This window comes from Rattus norvegicus, chromosome 19 (assembly GCF_036323735.1).
Source record: "Rattus norvegicus strain BN/NHsdMcwi chromosome 19, GRCr8, whole genome shotgun sequence".
NCBI classification, from domain to species: Eukaryota; Metazoa; Chordata; class Mammalia; order Rodentia; family Muridae; genus Rattus; species Rattus norvegicus.
Window position 1 is genome coordinate 15410292 of NC_086037.1, and position 22114 is coordinate 15432405.

General features: G+C 42.3%; 2 protein-coding genes across 6 annotated transcripts in view; both read left to right on the top strand.

Annotated features, from left to right (window-relative positions):
- The window catches only part of LOC134483152 (uncharacterized), a 757250-nt gene that overhangs the window by 348642 nt on the left and 386494 nt on the right, over positions 1–22114 (top strand). The gene's annotated exons all lie outside the window — the stretch shown is intronic.
- LOC134483374 (disks large homolog 5-like) lies at positions 17112–20606 on the top strand. Of its 5 annotated transcripts, XR_010060241.1 has the most exons (4): positions 17112–17271; positions 18306–18465; positions 19682–19825; positions 20458–20606. XR_010060241.1 is itself a non-coding variant. In XM_063278668.1 (3 exons), exons 1-3 carry the CDS (start codon positions 17157–17159, stop codon positions 19728–19730), a joined length of 324 nt encoding a protein of 107 aa, XP_063134738.1. In that variant the 5' UTR covers positions 17112–17156; the 3' UTR covers positions 19731–20606. The 5 variants fall into 5 exon arrangements, 3 of the variants coding, with proteins under 3 accessions (XP_063134738.1, XP_063134736.1, XP_063134737.1); XR_010060240.1 differs by having other exon boundaries at positions 18306–19825; XM_063278668.1 differs by having other exon boundaries at positions 19682–20606.

Here is a 22114-nt window from a genome sequence, read left to right on the forward strand (position 1 = left end):
ATCACACTTCCAGACACCGAGTGCAGATGCCTGGGTTCCTATAGAATGGCGGTTCTTACCCTTCCTAACACTGTGACTCTTTATTTCAGTTCCTCATGTCGTTGTCATCCCAACATAAACTTATTGGAGAGCTACTTCATGAGTGTAACTTTGTTACTGTGAGGAACTGTAATGTAAATGTCTGGTGTGCAGGAGCGCTGATGTAGAACCCACAGATTGAGAGCAGCTGCTGTAGAGGATCAGAGTCCTCTGCCAGCCCTGGTGTTTGCAGAGATCCCGTGGGTTCCCAGTCTCCATGGCTTTTCCCAAGGACAGGGTTTATTCTTGGCCGTCTCAGGGCCCGGAATCTCACAGAAACAGCCTCTCCCATGTCCTTCCTGTTGAGGAGAGCGTGGTTGGTCCTCAGCACAGTCCAGTCAAACAGGGCGCTGTATAGACACTTGGCCAGGGGTCTCCTGCAGTTATGGCCTCTGGACAGAGGGGTTTCTTACCTGGGTGGGGCAACTGTGCCAGGTACAGACTGTGATGCTCAGAGTCAAGACCTCATTTTGTCTCATTTTCATAGACAAAGTTGCCCAGGCTGGCCTCGAACTTGCCGTGTAGCCAAGGATAATTAAACAACTGATCCTACTGCCTCTACCCCCCATGGGCTGAGATTGCAGATGAGTGTCACCAGAGCTGGCTTGTCACAGCTGCTATACGGCTCTAAGTCAGGGGCCTCATGCGCAGGTGTGTTATGACTGTGCCATCCCCACCCCGCAACCAGGGTTTTCACCTTTCTCCTGCTGAAGTCTGCTTAATCCTACTCTGGCCCCAGGACACAGCAGCTGTGGGAGACTCAAAGCCTGGGGCTTCAGCTCAGCATGGGTACACAGCATGGCATGCAGGATGTATGGTTGTGAAAAAGCCAAGGAAGTGCTTCTCAGCTCACCCCCTGTAGGAGTGTCTAGTCCATCCTTCTCCCCAAGGACGCAGACATCTGCTTCCAACTGCCCGACATGCCTCTCTGGTTTTGACTTCCTGGATGCCATGTCAATGCCACCACACAGAGTGCTGCCTCTACTGGGGACACTCACACAACCTCTCTGGGGGACATCTGAGCCAAGCAGGGATTGGGTGCACTGCAGAGAGGTCAAGTCATGTCGTGAAGTACCTTGTACACAAAGGCTCACTGTTCAGGGAGTTGACTGGAAAAGTAAGCTTATGCCCCTGGGCAGGGTCCCCATAGGGAGTGTCCCACACCCTACTATCAGGTCTATTCCTGGTGCCATGCAAATTCAATTTGCAAGACCCAATGCTCTGGAAATGTCAAGAGCTAACGGAAATGTACCAGGAAGTGCACACCACAGCAAAGGGAGAGGATGGCACAGAGACGTATGCTATGGGTTAAGGGGCACGGAAAGGCCACCTCGAGCACAGGGGTCAGTCACCTCTTTCACAAACAAGGCAAAAGGTCAATGCTCTCAGCTCTGGGAGTCTAAAGGGCTCTGTGGCTCCTAAGCCCTGCAGCTGCAGCCAGAAGCAGCACTGAACAGGATGTAAATGCTGAAGATGGCGATGTCAATAAAACTTTATTTACAAAACCAAATTGGTGGTGGTGCTGCTGCTGGTGGTGGTGGTGGTAGTGGTGGTGGTGGTGGTGGTGGTGGTGGTGGTGGTGGTTGCGGACTGGTTCATTTCAAAGCATGCTGGAGTGGCATGGCCACTGAGCATCGGGAAACACAGAAAGGAATGCGACCGGACACAGGGCTCCCAACACCCTAGACGTCGACCCATGGCACTGGAACAGGGTCCCTGAAGGTAAGTCTGGACAGTCAGATAAGGTAAGTACATTTTATTACAAGGAAATGGGACAAGATAAATCTTCTCTTCATCTCGCTATGCTTAAGCATCTTTAAGAGTGCAGGGAATTCATGTCTATCAGTCTGGTTTAGAAAAGTGTTTAGAGACAGCAAGAGTAAACTCCATGGTTCCCTGACGAGGGTTCCAGGGATTCTGATATCTGGGTCAAAGTGAAAGTTAAGGTGAAAAAGGCTGTTAGGCAGGGCAAAAAGATTCCAATTTCTGGTCTCTTTGGGCTGTAATTTTTACTGTGTTCAAGGCCATGAATGCAGACAGGGTAATAACGAATACAGAACAAGAAGCTAGAGCTTCATTAAGACAAAATGAAAGTAAAAGTTTTGTGCTCTGCACCACTGCCTGAAGCAGGTTTTTCTAAGTCGTTTCCCGAGGATGGCATGTTGACCATTAGATTCACACGATGATGATGACAAATTCACCTGCTTTTTCTTTTCCTATAATTAGGCCAGCATCGATTCAAGGTGTGGCCCAACCGACTTATTATAAAGGATGATACTGGTTGGTTGAAAAAGGTAGTAGCTTTCTATGAACCATGTATTAAGTTTTTATGTATATTAAAATTAACATTGGAAAGAACAATGGTAGGAGAGGAAGCTGGAGGACAACTGCTGCAAATGCTTGCTTTTGAAAATGCTAATGAAGAGTACAGGAGAGCATTATTACCTATAAAGGAGGCTGGGGATATTAATGCTTATATGAAGGCATGCAAGGGTATCTTTTCTGAAAATGGAAAGATGCATATTTGGCATGTATTGATCCAGATAGAGTTATTAAATTATATGTTTAAATACTCTTGAATATCCTACAGGCACTTTCAGTCAGGATGAGTTGCCTTTAGAATGGGTTTATATTAAATAAAACTTTAACCAAACATTAACAAATTATGAGGAACAAATTTCTTTAAGTATTCAGCAAGGCATACAAAGATCTGTTACTCTGTGGGGATATGATTGTGCTGCTATTGTTTTCCCATTAAGCAAAGATAAAGGGGAATATTTAATGCAGATGTCTGAGGTTTTTCAATTAGCCATGATTTCTTACACTGGAAATATTGAATTTCATCCTCCCCATAGTAAATTGTGGGATTGCTTTAAAAAACAAAAAAAAAATTGATAAATACACTAATTTTGTTGATCCATTACCTTCAGCCTTTACTGTGTTTACAGATGGCTCTAACACCAAGATGGCTTATTGGACCAAAGATTAATTTTGGGAACAAGAATCTTCTTTTGGGTCAGTACAACAAAATGAAGTATTAGCGGTAATTAATGTATTCCAGGATTTTACTCATGATGTAAAAATATTATAGCCGAGTCAGCTTATGTTGTAGGAGTAGTACAGAATATTGCGACTGCTGTTGTTTCTACATCTAAGCCGATATTAAATGTTATTCTCACATATTAAAGGACTATTGTTATTATGAAACTCTAGAATATTCATTACACATACTAGATCACATTCAAAATTTCCAGAATCTTTAACACTTGGCAATCATATGGTAGATCAATTAGTGGCCTTTGCTACCCCAGAAGAACACAGTCATAATCATGCCAATACAGGATATTTACATATTAAATATAAGCTTCCCTATTCTCAAGCCAAACAAATTATTGCTAATTGTCCGATGTGTTAGTCTTCATGTATAAAATGTGTTCCATCTCAAATTAATCCCAGAAGGATGCAACTTAATACATCGTGTCATATCGATATAACCCATATTTCTGAGTTTGGTCACCTTTCACATATAGATGTAAGCATAGATAATTTTTCAAAATTTGTGTGGGCTACACCATTGCCAGGAGTACGCACTGCTCATGTTATACAGCATCTATTGGAAACTTTTGCTGTTATGGGACTGCCTTCTAAAATTAAAATTGATAATGGACCAACATATATTTCTTATCAATATAAACAATTTTGTCAACGATATCATATTGTACATATTACTGGTACAGAACACAATACACAAGGACAAGCTTTTGTTGAAAGAATTCACCATACCCTGAAATGACAAATTATAAAATTAAAAAGGGGGAAAAGAGATGGCCTTATGCAACCTGAATGGAGTTTGCAGACCAGTCCCAGAGCTATATTGGCACAAGCATTATACATTATTAATTTTCTTAATTTACCACAAGGTGAAGTTATATCAAGAGCCGATAGACACTTTGTTGAACTTCCCCCCAGAAGGCATGGAACCGACAGTATGGATAAAAATTGCCCGGGATGCTGAATGGCAGGAAGGGACATCATTGTATATAGGGGAGAGGGTTTTGTCTCATTACAGGATGGGAGACTATTCTGGTTACCCGGGAGATGGATCCAAGCACAGAATAATAAGAATTGCTCTCTACCCTCAAAGGAATCCAGTTAAACCAGCTACATTTTCTCCTGATGGATGTTCTCAGGACATGAGGAGGTGTCCTCCATTACTGAGGCCCTGGCTTCTCTTAGTGTCCACAAACAACAATGGATAAGGATCCGTGCAGTGACAACCCTATTACCTATGTGGGGTCAGGTGAAGCGATTAAGCACTGAAAGGAATAATTTTGTCACCTTCAGGAAAGTCCTTTACTGCTGAGCACTTATTCTTAGCAATGTGTGTTTTACTCATGGTTTCTTCTGCTGAGGCCAATGCCAGTTATCGGGCTTATATTGCTTATCATGATGAAATCCTACTACTTTTCTGTTGTAAATATATGGATAATGACACAGAACATGATTGGAAGTTAATTCAAGCCTATTTAGAGGGTAATGAAAGTGCTTCAAAAGTAATTAATGCCTTGAAATATGATGTTCGAATGTCTTTTGGTAAACAGCTAGAAGATACTACTCCTATGGAAATAGCGAAATTATTGGCTGATCAATTGACAGCATTAGATCCCAAGGCTTGGCTTCAAAGGATTTTCCATAGCATGAGAGGAGCTAGTTTTGCCATAATCTTATGTACATTATGTATTATGTTGCTTTATTTTTACATGACTAAACCCCTACAAGGACCTTTAGCTATGTTATGTAAAGTGTTACTTTAAAACAAAAGAAAAAAGAAGGAATTGTTAAGACATAGAGATGCAGCTCCCAGGCAGGGTCAAGAAAGGCCTGGTGACAGATTCAAGTAGGGGCTGGAATGCCGCCCTGGAGAAGAAAATGTTTTTCTCACTTGGCCTTAAAATATGTTCTGCTGTGTCCCGTTTCTATGGAAGTGGTTCTAACGCTCTCTTGGTAATGGTGAGTATATTTTGATTATAATAAGAGAGGTTATTTGTTATATGAATATTTTTAGAAGAAGCTTTCATTTATTCATCTTTCTTTGTTTAATCTTCCCTCATTGTTCCTGGTATCCTGGGAATAATGATCTTATGGTATCTTGACACAATGAAAATTGTAGTAATGCATATTCTTAGCTTAATAAGGATTAATAAAGCTCGCAACTGCGTGCAGTTTCTTCTGCCTTTGCTCTGCATCCCCTGTGTCCTGGGGTATGCGACCATACCCAGGGCCCCAACTCACTAGACATTGACAATGGGTCACCCCACAAAACACAGAAGCATCTACCTTAGTCAAAAATGGACATTTTATTGAATGCATACACTAACACCGATTGATCACATCCATAGCTAAGATACTAGGGGCAGATCCGTGGCCCAAAATACATTCCTCTAAACCTATAAAGAAAGAAAGAAAGAAAGAAAGAAAGAAAGAAAGAAAGAAAGAAAGAAAGAAAGGAAGGAAGGAAGAAAGAAAGAAAGAAAGAAAGGAAGAGAGAGAGAGAGAGAGAGAGAGAGAGAGAGAGAGAAGGAAAGAAAGAAAGAAAGAAAGAAAGAAAGAAGGAAGGAAGGAAGGAAGGAAGGAAGGAAGGAAGGAAGGAAGAAGAAAAAACACAAAAAACTTAAGCTTCTCATAGGAACTTCGCAGGAAGTGTTGTCTGGCGGTCAGTTCTGATTGGGCCATTTTAGATGAAACAGTGCATAGTGACCCTTAATGTGATGGGCCTATATAAAGCTTTTTGCAATATTGGAATTTTAACAAACCTCATCCAGAACATACAGCAGAGGCAAGGATGTGATCACCATGTCCTTGCTCTCTATCAGGTTATTTTTCTGTGTCCTTGATTGTCAGGCATAGACAGCAACAATCTGAAATAGCTGGTAGACATGGAACAAAGTGGCTAAAACTATAGTTGTGGGTTGCACACCTCAACTGTCAATGGCTAATGCTGTCCTCAGAGACCTCGGAGGCCCCTCTTGTAAGACTGTCTATTGGAAATGGAAGCACTGACTTCAAAGTGAACCGGGCCAGCCAGGGAGAGGGCAACATGGATACGTGAGACCCTGTCTAAAACCAGCACATAAACCAACCCTTCATTCAAAGCATCATCTATTAATTCTTTATTATTTACCACTTTCTCCCTACCAGCCTTTCAGTCTGGAATGGTAGAAAAGGACTGGGAATGTTCCTTCTATTCTAAGGACCTTGATCTCTCTTTCCTTAGGTCCACATTAAGAACACATGCAAATGGATATCACCATCTGAACAACTTAGTATCATCTACTCAGTATATCTAGCCTAATACTGTGCTGTGACAATCTCAAGCTTCCCTGAGTTTCACTGACCCAGCAAGAAGTATGAAGTACTGAGGCCACACCCCAGTGATCCTTTCAAGGGGTTAGAAGAAAGCCCTGAGAGATGCTCCACTTCTTTGTCCTTAGATTAAATCACATTGACACAATGTGGGTGGACTATTTAACCAGACATGTTTCTCCCAACCCCACCTTTCTGAGTTCAGACCATGGCAGAATTCATGCCCCACCACCCTAGATATTGAGTTTAGTGATATGTAATTATTATTTAAACCTATGTATTAAATTTTATCATTTTGTTAATTTTTGTGGTTTTCACAGTCTTCTTTGATTAACTTTCCTAGTTTTATTAATTTATCCCCTGTGTTCTCTGGTATTTTGTCCTTCCCTTCAAACTAAAGTACTCCTTTTAGGATTCTCTACAGAGCTGTCTTACTGGTTATACATATTTTGTTAAATTTATTTTAGTGTGCATTAGTCAGCACAGTAGCTGTGCAGCTGCCTGCCCTCCATGGTAGCAGATCTACTTTCCAAACAATAACGCTAACTCTTACTGGCTGTGTAGCATCTTGGCTGCTCTTTGTTCCACTTGGACAGCCCTCAGGACCAGGCTCTCCTCTCCCTTAACCATGGCTGCTGTCCTCTTCCTCTCTCCTCTCCATCACACATGTTCTTCCTTTATTCTTTGGCAGCTTCTTCTTCCTTCTTCCCTCCTCATGATCCTCTCTAGCAAAGCCCTCAAAGCTCCCCTCCCCCATCTCTCTGCTGTGCAGCTGTTGGCTGTTGGCTTCTTTATAATCACAGTTAACTGGGAACAGGGTCAGTTATTTGGGGTTAACCAGTCTTGAGTTCCACAAATTAGCATTAAAATACAAGCAGAATTAGGCCAATACACTACAGGGATTTTTGTTTGTTTGTTTGTTTGTTTGGTTTGGTTTAATTTTCATTTACCTTTTTACTTGTTATTTTATTTTTGGCTATTTTTTATTAATCGGTTATTTTATTTATTTACATTTCAACTGTTGTCCTGCTTTCAAGACTCCCCTCATCAAATTTACATCCCATTTCTGCTCAGCTTTGCCTATGTGACTGTGCTCCCCCACCCACACATATCCATTCCCACCTCACACCTCTAGGATCTGCCTTTGGTGGGGCTACAGGCCTCTCCTTGAACCATAGAGCATCCTTGCATACACTTTGGCTGGCAGTTTGGCCCCTGGGAGCTTGGGGATTAGGGAAAGAAGATCTGTTCAGATATTAAAGCCAATGATTGCTGCATTCTCTTCTTTTTCTGGTTATAGGTGAAATTATGTTTGTGTGCTTCTCTTTTTTTAAATTATTGAGAGAAGATTAATTTCTTGGTTTTTCTTGGGTATAGTTTAGTTCATTGTCTTGGAGTTTTCCTCCTATTAGCCTCTGTTGTGCTTTCTTACAGAAAAGAATTGTTTAAATTTGGTTTTGTCATGAAATATCCTGGTTCCTCCTTTTATGGTGATTGAGGATTATGCTGGCTATAGGAGCCTGTGTCTGCATTACATCTGCCCAATATTTTCTGACTTTTAGAATCTCTGTTGAGAAGTCTGGTGTAATTCAGAGACGTCTGAATTTATTTGTTACTAGATATTTATACCTTACCCCTTTTAATGTTCTTTCTTGATCTGTGCATTTAGCGTTTTAATTATTATGTGAATGGAGGCATTTTTCTGGTACAATTAGTTTGATGTTTTGTAGGCTTGTTGTACCTTTATGGCCTTTTCTTTCTTTACCTTATGGAAGTTTGCTGCTATGATTTTTTGACGGTGTTTACTGGATCTATGAACTAGAAATCTTAATTCTCTTCTCTATCTATTATCCTTAGGTTTCAACATTTAATTGTGTCCTGAAATTCATGGATGTTTTGGATTCAATAAACCATACATGTTTATCTGAGATGGGTGTTTTGTGCTTTGTGGGATGACCTCCTTGACCCCAGGCTGCATGAAGAATCTCAGCTGACAATGGGGACATAATTATAAGTATGTGTAGCAAGACGCAGGCCTCTTCCAGGTTCTTAGATATTAACTGAGAACCTCAAATACAGTAGTAATGTGATAGTGTGGTGTGAATCTAGTTACTATTCTCTATTTTGATATAGATGACTCTTTTTGTGTCATGGTCAGCTTATAATGACTAGAAGACCTAAGCTTGAGAATAACCAAAGACTACATTGCTTCTCTAGCAGCTGAGCTTTTAAAAGTCCTGGTGTGACAGCAACTGTTGGTGGACATTCTGGATTATTCCTTCTGTACTTTAACTCTCTGTGTCACTTCCACCATCAGTAAGTTAGTTCAATTCCATAAATTGGAAATCCATCACCTGGAAGAAATACTCTTTTTTTCAAAGATTTATTTATTTATTTATTTATTATATACAAGTACACCGTGACTGTCTTCAGACACACCAGAAGAGGGCATCATATCTCATTACAGATGGTTGTGAGCCACCATGTGGTTGCTGGGATTTGAACTCAGGACCTCTGGAAGAGCTGTCAGTGCTCTTAACCACTAAGCCATCTCTTTAGCCCAAGAAATACTTTCTGAATATGATCTGAGATTGGCCATGGAAAAAGGGTAGCTTGAACTGTCCCACCTGGGTTCTGGGCCTGCACAGGCCTGCTCTCCAAAAGAAACCTGTGTTCACAGCTGTTGGCTGGCTAAGAAAGATTTCAGGACACGTGTTACACAGTCCTGGGACTTCTGCTTCAGTCATCTGCACAATTTTTCCCGGACGATATCCTCATGCCTCCAGCAGGCGGGTGATGAAGCTGTCCACTCTCAGCTCCCCTTCAGCCATCTTGTGGGCACCAGACTCTCCTCCCTGCAGCAGGAACAAGGGCTTCTCCATGGTGGCTGCAGCAGCAGTGGTGGTTTGGCATTCTCACCTAGGAGGCCCTATGCCTTTCTACCCCAGTTCCAACTCACCTCAGGCCCGGGCCTTCCCCCCATCCACTTCCCACAGAGCAGGGAGAGCAGCACCCACTAGAAATAAAAGGGAAGCCCTTGGTCCTGCCAAGAGTGAACCCCCAGTGAAGGTTTGTTGGGGGGGAGGGCGCTAATGGAGGAGGATGGGGAGGGGACACCAATAGAGAAGGGGAGGGGGAGGGGTTAGGGGGATGTTTGCCTGGAAACCCAGAAAGGTAATAACAATTGAAATGTAAATAAGAAATACCCAATTTAATAAAGATGGAGAAAAAAAGAGAAAAGTGTCACACATTTAAAACAGAAGAATATGGACCCTAATTTTAAACCACAGCTCTGTCAATTAACTAAACCTTTAAAAAGCTCAGATAATCAGGCCAAACAATATTTTCTTGGTTTATGTATCTGTAATGTCGCATACATAATAATGTCCGTTTCTTGCTATTGTGGAGGGAATTAAATAGATAATATGTAATCATGGAAATTTTGAAGTACCATCCATTTTTCTGTTCATTAAATCACTCTTCCTCATTTCATTGATCAAGTATGTATGTTTTCTTTTCATAGCTACATGTATAATAAAACCAGTATAAAAACCTTCAGAATTGTATAAGCTTTCACTTTTAACAAATTAAATTAGTTGTTCTTTGTATTTCTGCTGAACATTTAAATGTTCTTTATATGTCCCAATGCTAGTTTATTAGGTACCTATAAACTTTAAACTCTTTGCCTGAGAGCATGAGTACTATTTAATTATATAGTAACTACACTCAGGCTGTCTTTGTATTAGAACCAATTATATCAGACTCTAAGAAAAATTACTATTGCGTAAAAGTTTGTGTGTGTATGAGTGTGAGTGTCTGTGTGTGTGAGTGTGTGTGTGTGTGTGTGTGCGCGCAGCACATGACCAAACAACTTTCAAGAGCCATTTCTCTCCTTCTGTCATGTGGGTCCGAGGATGTAACCCAGATGTTTGACTTTGGCAATAAATAATATTACCAACTAAATAAATAAATAAACAAACAAAAAACAAGCCACAAATCAACTTTAAAATTAAAGGCCAGAAGTTCACAGAATAGTAGCATTGGCCTTACCATATCCTTTCTTTGGGGATGGGAAAATTAATGTTCTGAAATCCATGACCTTCAGGAATTGTGATATTCATGGAAATTCAATTCCTTTGCAGATGCTCTAGTTGTTGTGGCCAATTGCTAGAAAGGTCAGCTTAAGCTTGCAGGACCCCCACCATCCCTCCCCCACGCCTCCACAGAAAGCTCAAAAGACACTGCCCAGAACTTACTCCACATTCCCCAGAACCACTTTCTTTGTCCATCATTTCTTTGAGATGAAAGGTCAGACTCCTTCACCCTAGTCTCTCCACAATCGACATCCCCCCTCCCAAAACACTTCTAAGACTGGAAAACATGTCTTAGGATGTATCTGCCATACTCGGACTGAGACAAACTAGGGCACTGGTTGTCACTACAACATTGGTGACATAGCAGAGGACGCCAAGAACTCTCTAGGAGACAATAGAATGTCCAACAAGGGACGGCTGATGTCATGGGGAACAGACTTTACATCCCTGCTAATGTTCTCCCTGTACTGAGCATAAGCTGAGGTGTCCTTTCCAGGAGACTTTCCTGGGGCAGAGCCACTGAGCACCTCCTGCTTCCGAAGCCAAATTTTCCTCAAGGGTTGATTATAAAAACCTTAATAATTCCTATGCATCTAAATGAATGTTTCCTTCCAAATCCTGCCCAAAAATGTCTCATCCTAACTCAAATTATCCTTCTTCACCAATATTAGCCATTAAAAATTCCTGAGAAATAATACCAGTTTGAATATGCAGTCAAAATGTTCTCCTGTCTTATTATGTACAGGTGCTTGAAATCACATCAAGAAATAGCCTGCATGGAAGATTGCAACATGGGTGTGTGTTAGGGGAACACCCATGAAGCCTTGTGCTTAGCATTCAACGGTTGCCACAAAATTCCTTAGGAGGAAGACTTGAAATCATTATGGTGCTAGAAACAGTGTGGAGGCCAGTTGGCAGAGGAAAGTGAAACATTAGAGCCACCAGTGAAGGCTCCTGTTGGGCCCTACCTTGTTGTTTCCCTCCCCCCTCGCTGAGCCTTTCAGCCTGCTATAGCAAGAAATTGTTTACACCTTTGACAGCTGCTCTTAGCCCTTGTTTTGGGGCTGGGATTTTCCATGGCACCCTTCCTCCCCACTGAGCTTTCCTGCTTCTTGTTTTTAAGAAGCTGTTTATGCCCCTGATTGGGCTGGAACTTTCACCTCACAGACTTGTCCTAATTTCCTGGTTGGGGATTTTCACCTGCCTTGTTGTTTTTCCACTGCTTTTCCCTCTGGTATATAAGGAGATCTCAGCAAAGCCTTGGTGGCACTCGCTAAAAAGGGGTGACCCGTGTATGTGTTTTCTTTCAACCCCACAAACCTACACCCGATATTCACACACTGTTGGCACAGGCACTGACAATAGGTATCACAATAGAAACTAGTAACTAGATTTAACCAAACTATCACATTAATGCCATATTTCGTGGTTTTTTTTTTTTTTTGCTCTCCTAGAACCTGGAAGAGGCTTGGGGTTTTCTAATCCTACTCATAATTTATTAATCTTCCCAACACTATGGGCTGTGTTCTGTTAATGCTAACAGCGGCATCCTATACCTAGGATATTTTCTACTGACATGTGTGACATGAGACAAAACAGTCCCTGTCATCCCTCACCTGAATAAACTTCCTTGTTGGAGGGTCCTTCTTTCCTCTCCAAGATCGAGAAACATTTCCAGTCTTCAGACAAGTGTGTCAGCCATTGTCCAGTGACTGTCTTGAGATGTCCACATTGTCAGCTGAGTGTCGTCATCTAGCCTGCCCTGTAATTGTTGTAGATGATTAAGGGGTTCCAGCCCTAGGATTTAATTCAGTGCTACAGTACTTGCCAAACACACTCAAAGCCCTAGCTGCCACCCTAGTCCTGTGTGCTCTAGAGAAAGAAAATAAAGATCCCCATTGTCTATCAAGTTTCTCCTCCAATAGAAGGAGAATCTGCGAATCTGCATCTGGTCTTTTAAGTAACTCTAAGCCCCAGCTTCCCCACAGCTCCCTCCATCGTTTCCATTATTGGTGCATTTTCAGTAACGCTCACTTTATTTTTGGTGTGCAAAGAATATGCATCATGTCATTAAAGTGTCTGTGTATGTGTGTGTGTGTGTTCATCCATGAACTCACTATAAATTATTATCAAATGACCCAGAAGACCGTGGAGAAACCTGTCGATGTGCATGCAGAATTATGTTACTACCATTCCATGGCACCTTGCAGGGAACACTGAAATACTGGGCCGCTTTAATAGAGCCTAAAACCAGGCTATGCATGGTTTTCGGTGAGATTGTGATGTGCAACACCACAACAGAGATCAGCAGAAGCTTCATTTATTCCATGCTGCTGTTACCAAGAGGAGGCAAAGCCTCATCCCATAGACAGTCTGGTAGGATCTGATGAAGGGCAATAAACTCAGGGTTGAAATCAAGCCTTTAGAAACAAAGAGAAAAATACAAAGTCAAGGAAAGCAAGAGCTGTCTTTTTCTTTTCTTCCTCTTTTTTTTTTTTTGAGAAGATCCACAAGAGAGACAACCCCTTCCTCAAACTAACAATGCACAAGAGAGACAATACATGAATTAAAAATCAGAAATGAAATGAGGGACATAACAATAGACACCGAGCAAATTCCAAAATCATTAGTTCTTACTCCCGAGGACTTTACGCCAGAAAACTGGAATATATAACCAATATATATTCCAGATAACAATTACCAAATTTAAATCCAGATCTGGGAAGGTATCTGAAAAATACCCCTAAGAAAATAGATACACTCATTAAAGGTTGCATACATTATATATTATATTGCTTTCTTTTTGCATGATTAAACCCCTTCAAGGACATTTAGCTATGTTATAGAAAGTGTTACTTTCAAAACAAAAGGACAAAGAGAGAAATTGAGGAGTCACTGAGAGACACTTCCCAGACAGGATCAAGGAAAGACGGCTGAGAGATGCAAGCAGGGGCTGGAACGCTGCCCTTGAGAAGAAAATGTTTTTCTCACTTTACCTTACACTATGCTGTACTGTGTCCATTTTTTGTGGAAGCGGCTCTCATGCTCTCTGGGTTATGACAAGTATATTGTGATACTAGGAAGAGGGGTGATTTGCTATACAGATATTTTAAGGAGAAGCCTTTGCTTAGTCTCACTTCTTTGCCTAGTCTTGCCTCAGTCGTTCCTGGTATCATGGGAATAACGATCTTATTATATCTTGCCAAAAGGGAAAGTGAGGTAATGCATATTCATGCCTGTATAAGGGTTAATAAACTTGCAGCTGCATGCAGTTGCATCTGCCTTTGCTCTGCATCCCCTGTGTCCTGGTTATTTGTGACCATACCTGGGCCACTAACGCACTAGATGTTGACAGGCATCACCCTTCTCACTGTCAGGTTTATTTTCTTTCTTTTTTGAAATCTATGATGTGGAGGCGTATTACAGCAACAATATGAAATAGCAGGCTGGCATGTATGAAAATTGCTGTGTTTAAGCTAGGTGTGGGGACACGTCCTCAAAAGGAGCTGTTAAGATGGGAAACAAATAATGCATTTGTTGCTGGAATTGAGTTGCCTCAGCTGTATTGCTCTGCCTGCTCAGTGTCCATTCAACATCACTCTGTTTCTACAGAGGAACTCAAGGTTTGCACCAGCCTCCTGTGAGCTGTGATATGGGCAGAGAAAGGCCAGGACACTGTGGTGATTTCCCACTCCTCAGTTATGCTGAATTTTCCACTACTGTACTTGTATACACAAGTACAGTGTGGTCAGTTATTATAGATATTTGTCATTTCTTACAGAGGGCAACTATGATTGACTACACCCAATTCTATAAAAAACAAAACGCAGGAAACCTGGCCCTTGGCAGCAATGAATCAAGAAATATCTAGGATGGTGGGGCATGAATTCTGCCAAGCAATGACCTCAGATAGGTGGGGTTGTGAGGAAGATGTGTGGTTGAATAGCCCAATAGATTCACGTTGTATCATCTTGATTTAATCTAAGGACAAAGAAGTGCAGTATCTCTGATGGCTTTCTTCTAACCCCTTGAAAGGTTCACTGGGGTTTGACCTCAGTTCTTCATTCTTCTTGCTGGGGCAGCAACACTCAGGGAAGCTTGAGATTGCCATAGGCACAGTATTAGGCTAGAAATGCTGAGTAGGTGATACTAAGTTGTTCAGATGGTGATACCCATTTCATTTGTTCTTAACGTGGAGCTAAGGAAAGACAGATCAAGGTCCTTAGAATACAAAGATCATTTCCAGTTCTTTTCTACCTTTCCTGAATGAAAGACTGGTTGGCAGAGAATGGTAAAAATTCAAGAATTGGTAGATGATGCTTTGAATGGAGGGTGGGTTTCAGTGCTGGTTTTAGACAGGGTCTCAATTACCCCATCTTGTTCTCTAAGTTGCTCGTCAAGTTCACTTTGAGCTCAAATAAAGCTGCTTCCACTTTCCAACAGGTAGTCTTACAAAGGGGCCTCCAAAGACTGTGAGGACAGCATTAGCCAATGAGAATTGAGGTGTGTAACCCACAACTATAGCTTTATCTGAAAGACCCTCAGACAGAGGAGACACTCACTCCAGTCCTGAGGATAATCACCACCCCATGAACACAGAGGACTCAGTCTTGATGTAAAAACAAGAGGTTTACTTTGGGATACCAATGCACTGGGGCTCGACACGGTCCTCACGCAGGAGGGATGTGAGGAGCCTCGAACAACAGAAATGTACAGCTTAAACAGTCATTTACGATCACACAGTTTCATTAGCTCAGCTATTTCGGTGCCAAGGATAACTAGGCAGATGTTTCTCGTCCTGGGATAAGGCCGTAACCACATCAATGCAGCTATTTCAGTAGGAAGGACGTCTGACTTGATATATGTTTTCTTATCCTGGGGTTCCCAGGACAAGGACCAAGGATATCTGTCTTGGCAGGTGTTTCTCTTCTAGAGTTCCCAGGACAAGGTATAGCTATGTCGGCCTATAGCACAGCTGCATTCAGTACCAAGGATATTTCACTTCTATAGTGTTCAGTCAGCTTCCCAGAGATGTTTCCTGTCTTGTAATTGCCCTGCAGTAAATATGTTCTATACCCTCTGTTCTTATGGTCGGGCAGCTTCCTAGAGAGTGGGTGGGAATGTGCTTTCTGTACTTTCTGGTCTATTGTCTAACGTCTAGGGGCTAAGCGAGGGCCAGCTTAAAAGATTCTCATTCTTAAGAAATGGCTGTACTGATATCAAACGGGGATCTTTCTTATCCACTTTCTTCCAAGTCTACCAGCCATCTCAGATTGTTGCTGTAATATGCCTGACAATCAAGGACACAGAAAAATAACTTGATACACAGCAAGGACATGGCAATCATATCCTGTGTCGTTATGTATGTTCTGGATGAGGTTGGTTAAAATGACAATATTGCACAAAGCTTTATATAGGACCCATCAAATTAAGGGTCACTATGCACTGTCATAGCTAAAATGGCCTGGTCAGAAGTGACCACTGGATCACTCTTCTGTAACTTCACATCAGAGGCTTGTGCTTTTTGTGTTTTTTATTTTTGTGGTTTTTTTCTTATTTATTTATTTATTTATTTATTTATTTATTGCTTTATATGTTGTCAGGAAGATAGTTCAAGTCATGGATCTGCCCCCAAAATCTGAGCTTTGCCACTAATACTGTAAACAGTATTAGTGTATGCATTCAATAAAATAACTGTTTTTTTTTTAATACGATAGATGCTTTTGTGTTTTGTGGGGTGATCCATGAAACAGGAGTGAAGATGCTTGTTTCTTACTCTGTCCACTGAGTTATGTCTCTAGGCTTGTCCTACTCCTTTGGCTGCATCCCCCCCAACATCTGCTGACTATTTTATTTTTCAGATGAAATCACACGTTATAGCTTAGAGAGGCCTGTACGCAATCCTGCTTTGGTAACTTAAGTGCAAAGAGGAGAGCCCCACACTTAGCCTGAGGGTGCATTCACTGGTGGATCCAATATTTCAGTTTCCTCTCCTAACAGATAACCCTATTGTTGCCAGGACCATAATGAATGCAATTCTTTCTCCTAAGGAATCTGGTGGCAACTGTCAAATGTTAAGCACAAAGCTTCAGGTTGTACCTATAACACACACCCACATCGCAACCTACCCGACAGGCTATTTTTGGGTGTGATTTCATGCACCTGCACATGATGACACAGGCCACCTCTTTGGCTACTTATAGGAACTGGTGTGATTTCTCAGTAATCTTTAATGGGCAATATTGTTGACTGAGGAGAATTTGAGGTAGGATGAAACATTTCTGTGCAGGGATTGGGGAGGAAGCACTCACTTAGATACATAGCAATGACTTAGGTTTTTCCAATCAAGCCTAGAGCCAAATTTGGCTTTGGAAGCATGTGGTGCTCAGTGGCTATGCCACAGGGAAGTCCCCTGAAAAGGGTCCATCAGCTTTTGCTCAGTACAGGGAGAACATTAGCAGGGAGGCAAAGTCTCTTATCCATGACATCAGCCGTCCCTTCGTGGACATTCTATTGTCTCCTAGAGAGAGAGACCTTGGAATCCCTGTGATGTCACCAGTATCGTTGTGACAACCAACTCCCTACTTTTTCTCTTAGTGTCCAAAGGATATATCCACAGACATGTTTGCCCGTCTTTGTAGGTGCTTTGGGAGAGTTGATGTTGATAGAGAAGAGTCTAGAGTGAAGCAAACGAAACCTAAAGGTAATGATGGACACAGGACATGGGGAATGTGGAGTAAGTTCTGGGCAGAGTATGTTGAGCTTCCTGTCAGGGGTGTGTGTGGGGGTCTTCCGCTGGCCTTTTTAGTAATGGGCCACAACCACTGGAACATCTCCACAGATATTGAATTCCATGATTATCTCAATTCCTGAAAGTCAAGGTTTTCACATCATTAGTTTCTCCATAACCACATGGAGGATATGCCAATGCCTATGCTATTATTGGGTGAACTTCTAGTCTTTACTTTTACAGTGCATTCGGTATGTTAAATTGATATAATAACACCATCAGGAGGCATGGAGGGTATAACTTTTCTGAATTAAACAGGGCATCAATGTACTTCACTTTCATTGCTTCTTTAAATTCAGTGACTATCTGACAGTGGTAAGAGGGAGAGAACTGTGCTCCTGGCCATGACCTTATATTCTTAGAACTCCTCTGAATACCTCTGGCTGACAGGGCCAATCTTACCTTCATATATTAGAGGTTCTGTGTGGCAGATATTTTTCTACAGTAGCCAAACTATATGGAGCAGGTAGAGAAAGAGCCTGTAACCTATTGGCACTTCTGGGGCATTTGTCATTTCAGTAGGGGGAATTAATAAGTCTGTTGACCATGTCCTCCCCCTACATGACTTTTTAATGCAAAGTTATTGGACTAGAATAACAGTGTAGGATATCTGAGTATCCCTGATCAATCAAGTCATTGTGGATGCTGAATTGATGATCTGACTTCTGAAACCAGAGGGGTGAGGGTCCTGAAACCAGGTTGTAGCCTGCGTACCTGATAATAATCCTGGAGAAGGCATCTCTCTGGTACTTGTAAGCCTGTGTGGGCGGGCATAGGGAACACCTGGCTGCTTACATCTCTTGGTCTCTATATAGTAGTGGGGGAACTGTGATCCACTTAGGATGCCTCTTACACATAGACCAAACTCCTTGCAGTGACACTGGCTTCCAAGCATGTTCTCCTGTTTGGACCTCACTGTGGTCTGTGTATGCTCTATGCATTCGCCCCATGCGGGTTCACTTGTGTTCTTCTACCTACAGAGGCCTGCAGACAGACGTCATCCCCTGAAAATGTCCTAAACAAGGTGCAGGCCAACGAGGAAGAGGAGAGGCTGAATAGAGAACTGGAGCTAACTACCAAGGAGAGAAATGAGCTGACAGATCGCCTCCTTTATGTGACAGGTGGATCCATGAGCAAGAGGTATGCATTGCTCCAAACAAACGACCTTGTTCTAAACCTCATCTCCCATAGAGAGGAGATTCAGAACCTGACCCTTACTGAGGAGTGAGTTTGAAAATAGACTCTCTGATTCCGCCTGTTGAAAATCTGAACTTGCGATCTGAGTGAAGATTTCAGGGATAAAGTCACTGGAGCATGAGTTCCCAGTGTACAATTGGAAAGCCCTTGACAGGTGGTAGCTTTGCAAGGTTCTAGGTGCTGTGAGTTTGTGGAGAGTGTTTGTACTTGCTAGGAAGGTGACTGAATGCTATCATCTCATGGCAGCACCCTTAGGTGACAGGTCCCACATTGTTCATATCAATGCTTAACTAGAAGTTCTGAGGCTCTGGCCTGGTCCTTCTTGTCTGTGGGCCTTACACTCTGAGACAGTAATGGTGCATACATTTCTACTGATTCTCATTGTGCTCTTTCCATATTTGTCTCTCTTTCTCATTCTCTGAGTCTGTTTACTTTTCTTTTCTTGTGGGTGTGTCCCAGTTTGTGTGTCTGTGTGTGCACAGGTCTGCATGCATATGCACAACTTTTATATGTTTCTCTATCCCTCCCCCCTTGGAATTTAGGGGTCTGTTTTTTGACCTCAGGATTTACCCGTATAATAGTTTCATGGAGGTGTAAGTGCTTTATTTTGGAAGCCCCACTTTCAACAGCACAGTTCTTTGCCTGTGTGGTCACATTTGTCTATACATTTGTATGCCTTGGGCAGATTATAAGTTTGTGGCAATATCTGGTCTCATCTCCAGAATTATGTGTACTGTCTGCCTCTAGAATATTAGTTAATCGGCTTGTAGCATTCCACTTGTCAAAACAGGAAAAATGAAATCAGAGGTTTCTGAATGTGCATGCGTGTGTGTGTGCGTGTGTGTGTGTGTGTGTGTGTGTGTGTGTGTGTGTGTGTGTGTGGTTGGATAAGCTCTGTGGCCAAGGCTCTTGACAGCATAACAGGTTTGAATGCAGATCCAGCCCTCCTGATTGAAAAAAGTGAGCCAGGGAACCCTTTATCTGGGTGCTTAGCTTCTGTTGTCCTGGGCACACAATTCCAAGTTTCTGAAGCTGAAGAAGATCCAAATATGTAGAATTCAGAAAGTGTCCTTCGAGGGCTGGAGTAGTAAAGGACACAGCCTGAGTTCATATAATCCTAAACCTCGATGTTCATTGGGTTCTATCTTCCTGGGGCCAGCCCCTACTTCAGGCCAAATCCATTTTATGAAAACTTGAAGATAAAGTAGAAAGAGGTCATGTCATTACTGCACAACTTAGACACAAAGAACATTGAACATCGTGAGAAATTTCAGGAGCTAAAGAAGGAGATTAACTTCTATCGGTAAGTACTGGTCAGAAGGGCCCATCACTTGTGGAATGGCCATGTCTGCCTCTCCTTGTTCTGGACCGGAGGGTCTGCAGCTCTGGGCCCATCTCTTCTGCTGTTTAAATATCACTGTGCCGTGGGTCTTTTGGACTCAGTTTCAGTTCCATAAGAGACTGTGACTTCTCACCACAGTGTCTATGCATCTTTAGAAGGCTCTGGATAGAACTACACTGATTCAGGCATCAGAGTGTTATTAGGCCAACCTGCGGCTCTGGGGTCATACCAGGTTTAACAAAGCTCAATGTGTGGACCACATGGTTTGCATGACCTCCCTTGGTTCTACTGTCCTCTTGTGGTTATTTGCCGCCTACTAATTGATGTTGCCCAGATGCATTGGGCTTTCATGGATAGTTGTAGATCCCTTGTTCTTTTGGACAGACATGGACTCTTATTCGTGCTTGGGTCACAGAAACAATTTATTCTTCCATGGATTGGCCGTTTGCTGTTTGTGCAGCAGCCTTACATGTATGGAGATGTATTCTATGAAGTCTTTATGGGTATCTGGGTCCTGGTGGAGTTTGTGGGATTTGGCAGTTGGAATGGGAGGAAGAGGCTTCAGGATCTTACTATGCAGAGTGTGTTTCCAGCAACCTGCACAGCCGGCTCCTGATGGACCAGGCATGTATGAAGAAGAAGTTGGTCACATTGAAGCAGGAGAGCAAGGAGTTACAGCGATATTTGTTTGAGTTGAACCCGAATGATGAAGACGAACAGGAGAAGACCAGCAACCTCCAGACCCAGCAAAACTTGGTAGGAACAAGCACCTGAGTCAGATTAACAATGCCTGATACCATTTGCCTATTGGATACATCTTTGCTTCCCCTATCAATTTTCTTTTTTTTTTTTTTTGAATTATATCTTTTTTTTTTTTTATTAACTTAAGTATTTCTTATATACATTTCGAGTGTTATTCCCTTTCCCGGTTTCCGGGCAAACATCCCCCTCCCCCCTCCCCTTCCTTATGGGTGTTCCCCTCCCAACCCTCCCACCATTGCCGCCCTCCCCCCATAGACTAGTTCACTGGGGGTTCAGTCTTAGCAGGACCCAGGGCTTCCCCTTCCACTGGTGCTCTTACTAGGATATTCATTGCTACCTATGGGGTCAGAGTCCAGGGTCAGTCCATGTATAGTCTTTAGGTAGTGGCTTAGTCCCTGGAAGCTCTGGTTGCTTGGCATTGTTGTACTTTTGGGGTCTCGAGCCCCTTCAAGCTCTTCCAGTTCTTTCTCTGATTCCTTCAATAGGGGACCTATTCTCAGTTCAGTGGTTTGCTGCTGGCATTCGCCTCTGTATTTGCTGTATTCTGGCTGTGTCTCTCAGGAGCGATCTACATCCGGCTCCTGTCGGTCTGCACTTCTTTGCTTCATCCATCTAGTCCAATTGGGTGGCTGTATATGTATGGGCCAAATGTGGGACAGGCTCTGAATGGGTGTTCCTTCAGTCTCTGTTTTAATCTTTGCCTCTCCCTTCCCTGCCAAGGGTATTCTTTTTCCTCATTTAAAGAAGGAGTGAAGCATTCACATTTTGATCATCCGTCTTGAGTTTCGTTTGTTCTAGGGATCTAGGGTAATTCAAGCATTAGGGCTAATAGCCACTTATCAATGAGTGCATACCATGTATGTCTTTCTGTGATTGGGTTAGTTCACTCAGGATGATATTTTCCAGTTCCAACCATTTGCCTACGAATTTCATAAACTCGTTGTTTTTGATAGCTGAGTAGTATTCCATTGTGTAGATGTACCACATTTTCTGTATCCATTCCTCTGTTGAAGGGCATCTGGGTTCTTTCCATTTTCTGGCTATTATAAATAAGGCTGCGATGAACATAGTGGAGCACGTGTCTCTTTTATATGTTGAGGCATCTTTTGGGTATATGCCCAAGAGAGGTATAGCTGGATCCTCAGGCAGTTCAATGTCCAATTTTCTGAGGAACCTCCAGACTGATTTCCAGAATGGTTTTACCAGTCTGCAATCCCACCAACAATGGAGGAGTGTTCCTCTTTCTCCACAACCTCGCCAGCAACTGCTGTCACCTGAGTTTTTGATCTTAGCCAATCGCACTGGTGTGAGGTGAAATCTCAGGGTTGTTTTGATTTGCATTTCCCTTATGACTAAAGATGTTGAACATTTCTTTAGGTGTTTCTCAGCCATTCGGCATTCCTCAGCTGTGAATTCTTTGTTTAGCTCTGAACCCCATTTTTTAATAGGGTTATTTGTTTCCCTGCGGTCTAACTTCTTGAGTTATTT

Coding starts and splice junctions, on each gene's coding strand:
- LOC134483374 (XM_063278666.1), top strand. CDS start 17,157: ATGTTTGCCCGTCTTTGTAGGTGCTTTGGGAGAGTTGATGTTGATAGA. Junction 17,272..18,305: donor CAGGACATGGGGAATGTGGA/GTAAGTTCTGGG, acceptor TTCTACCTACAG/AGGCCTGCAGACAGACGTCA.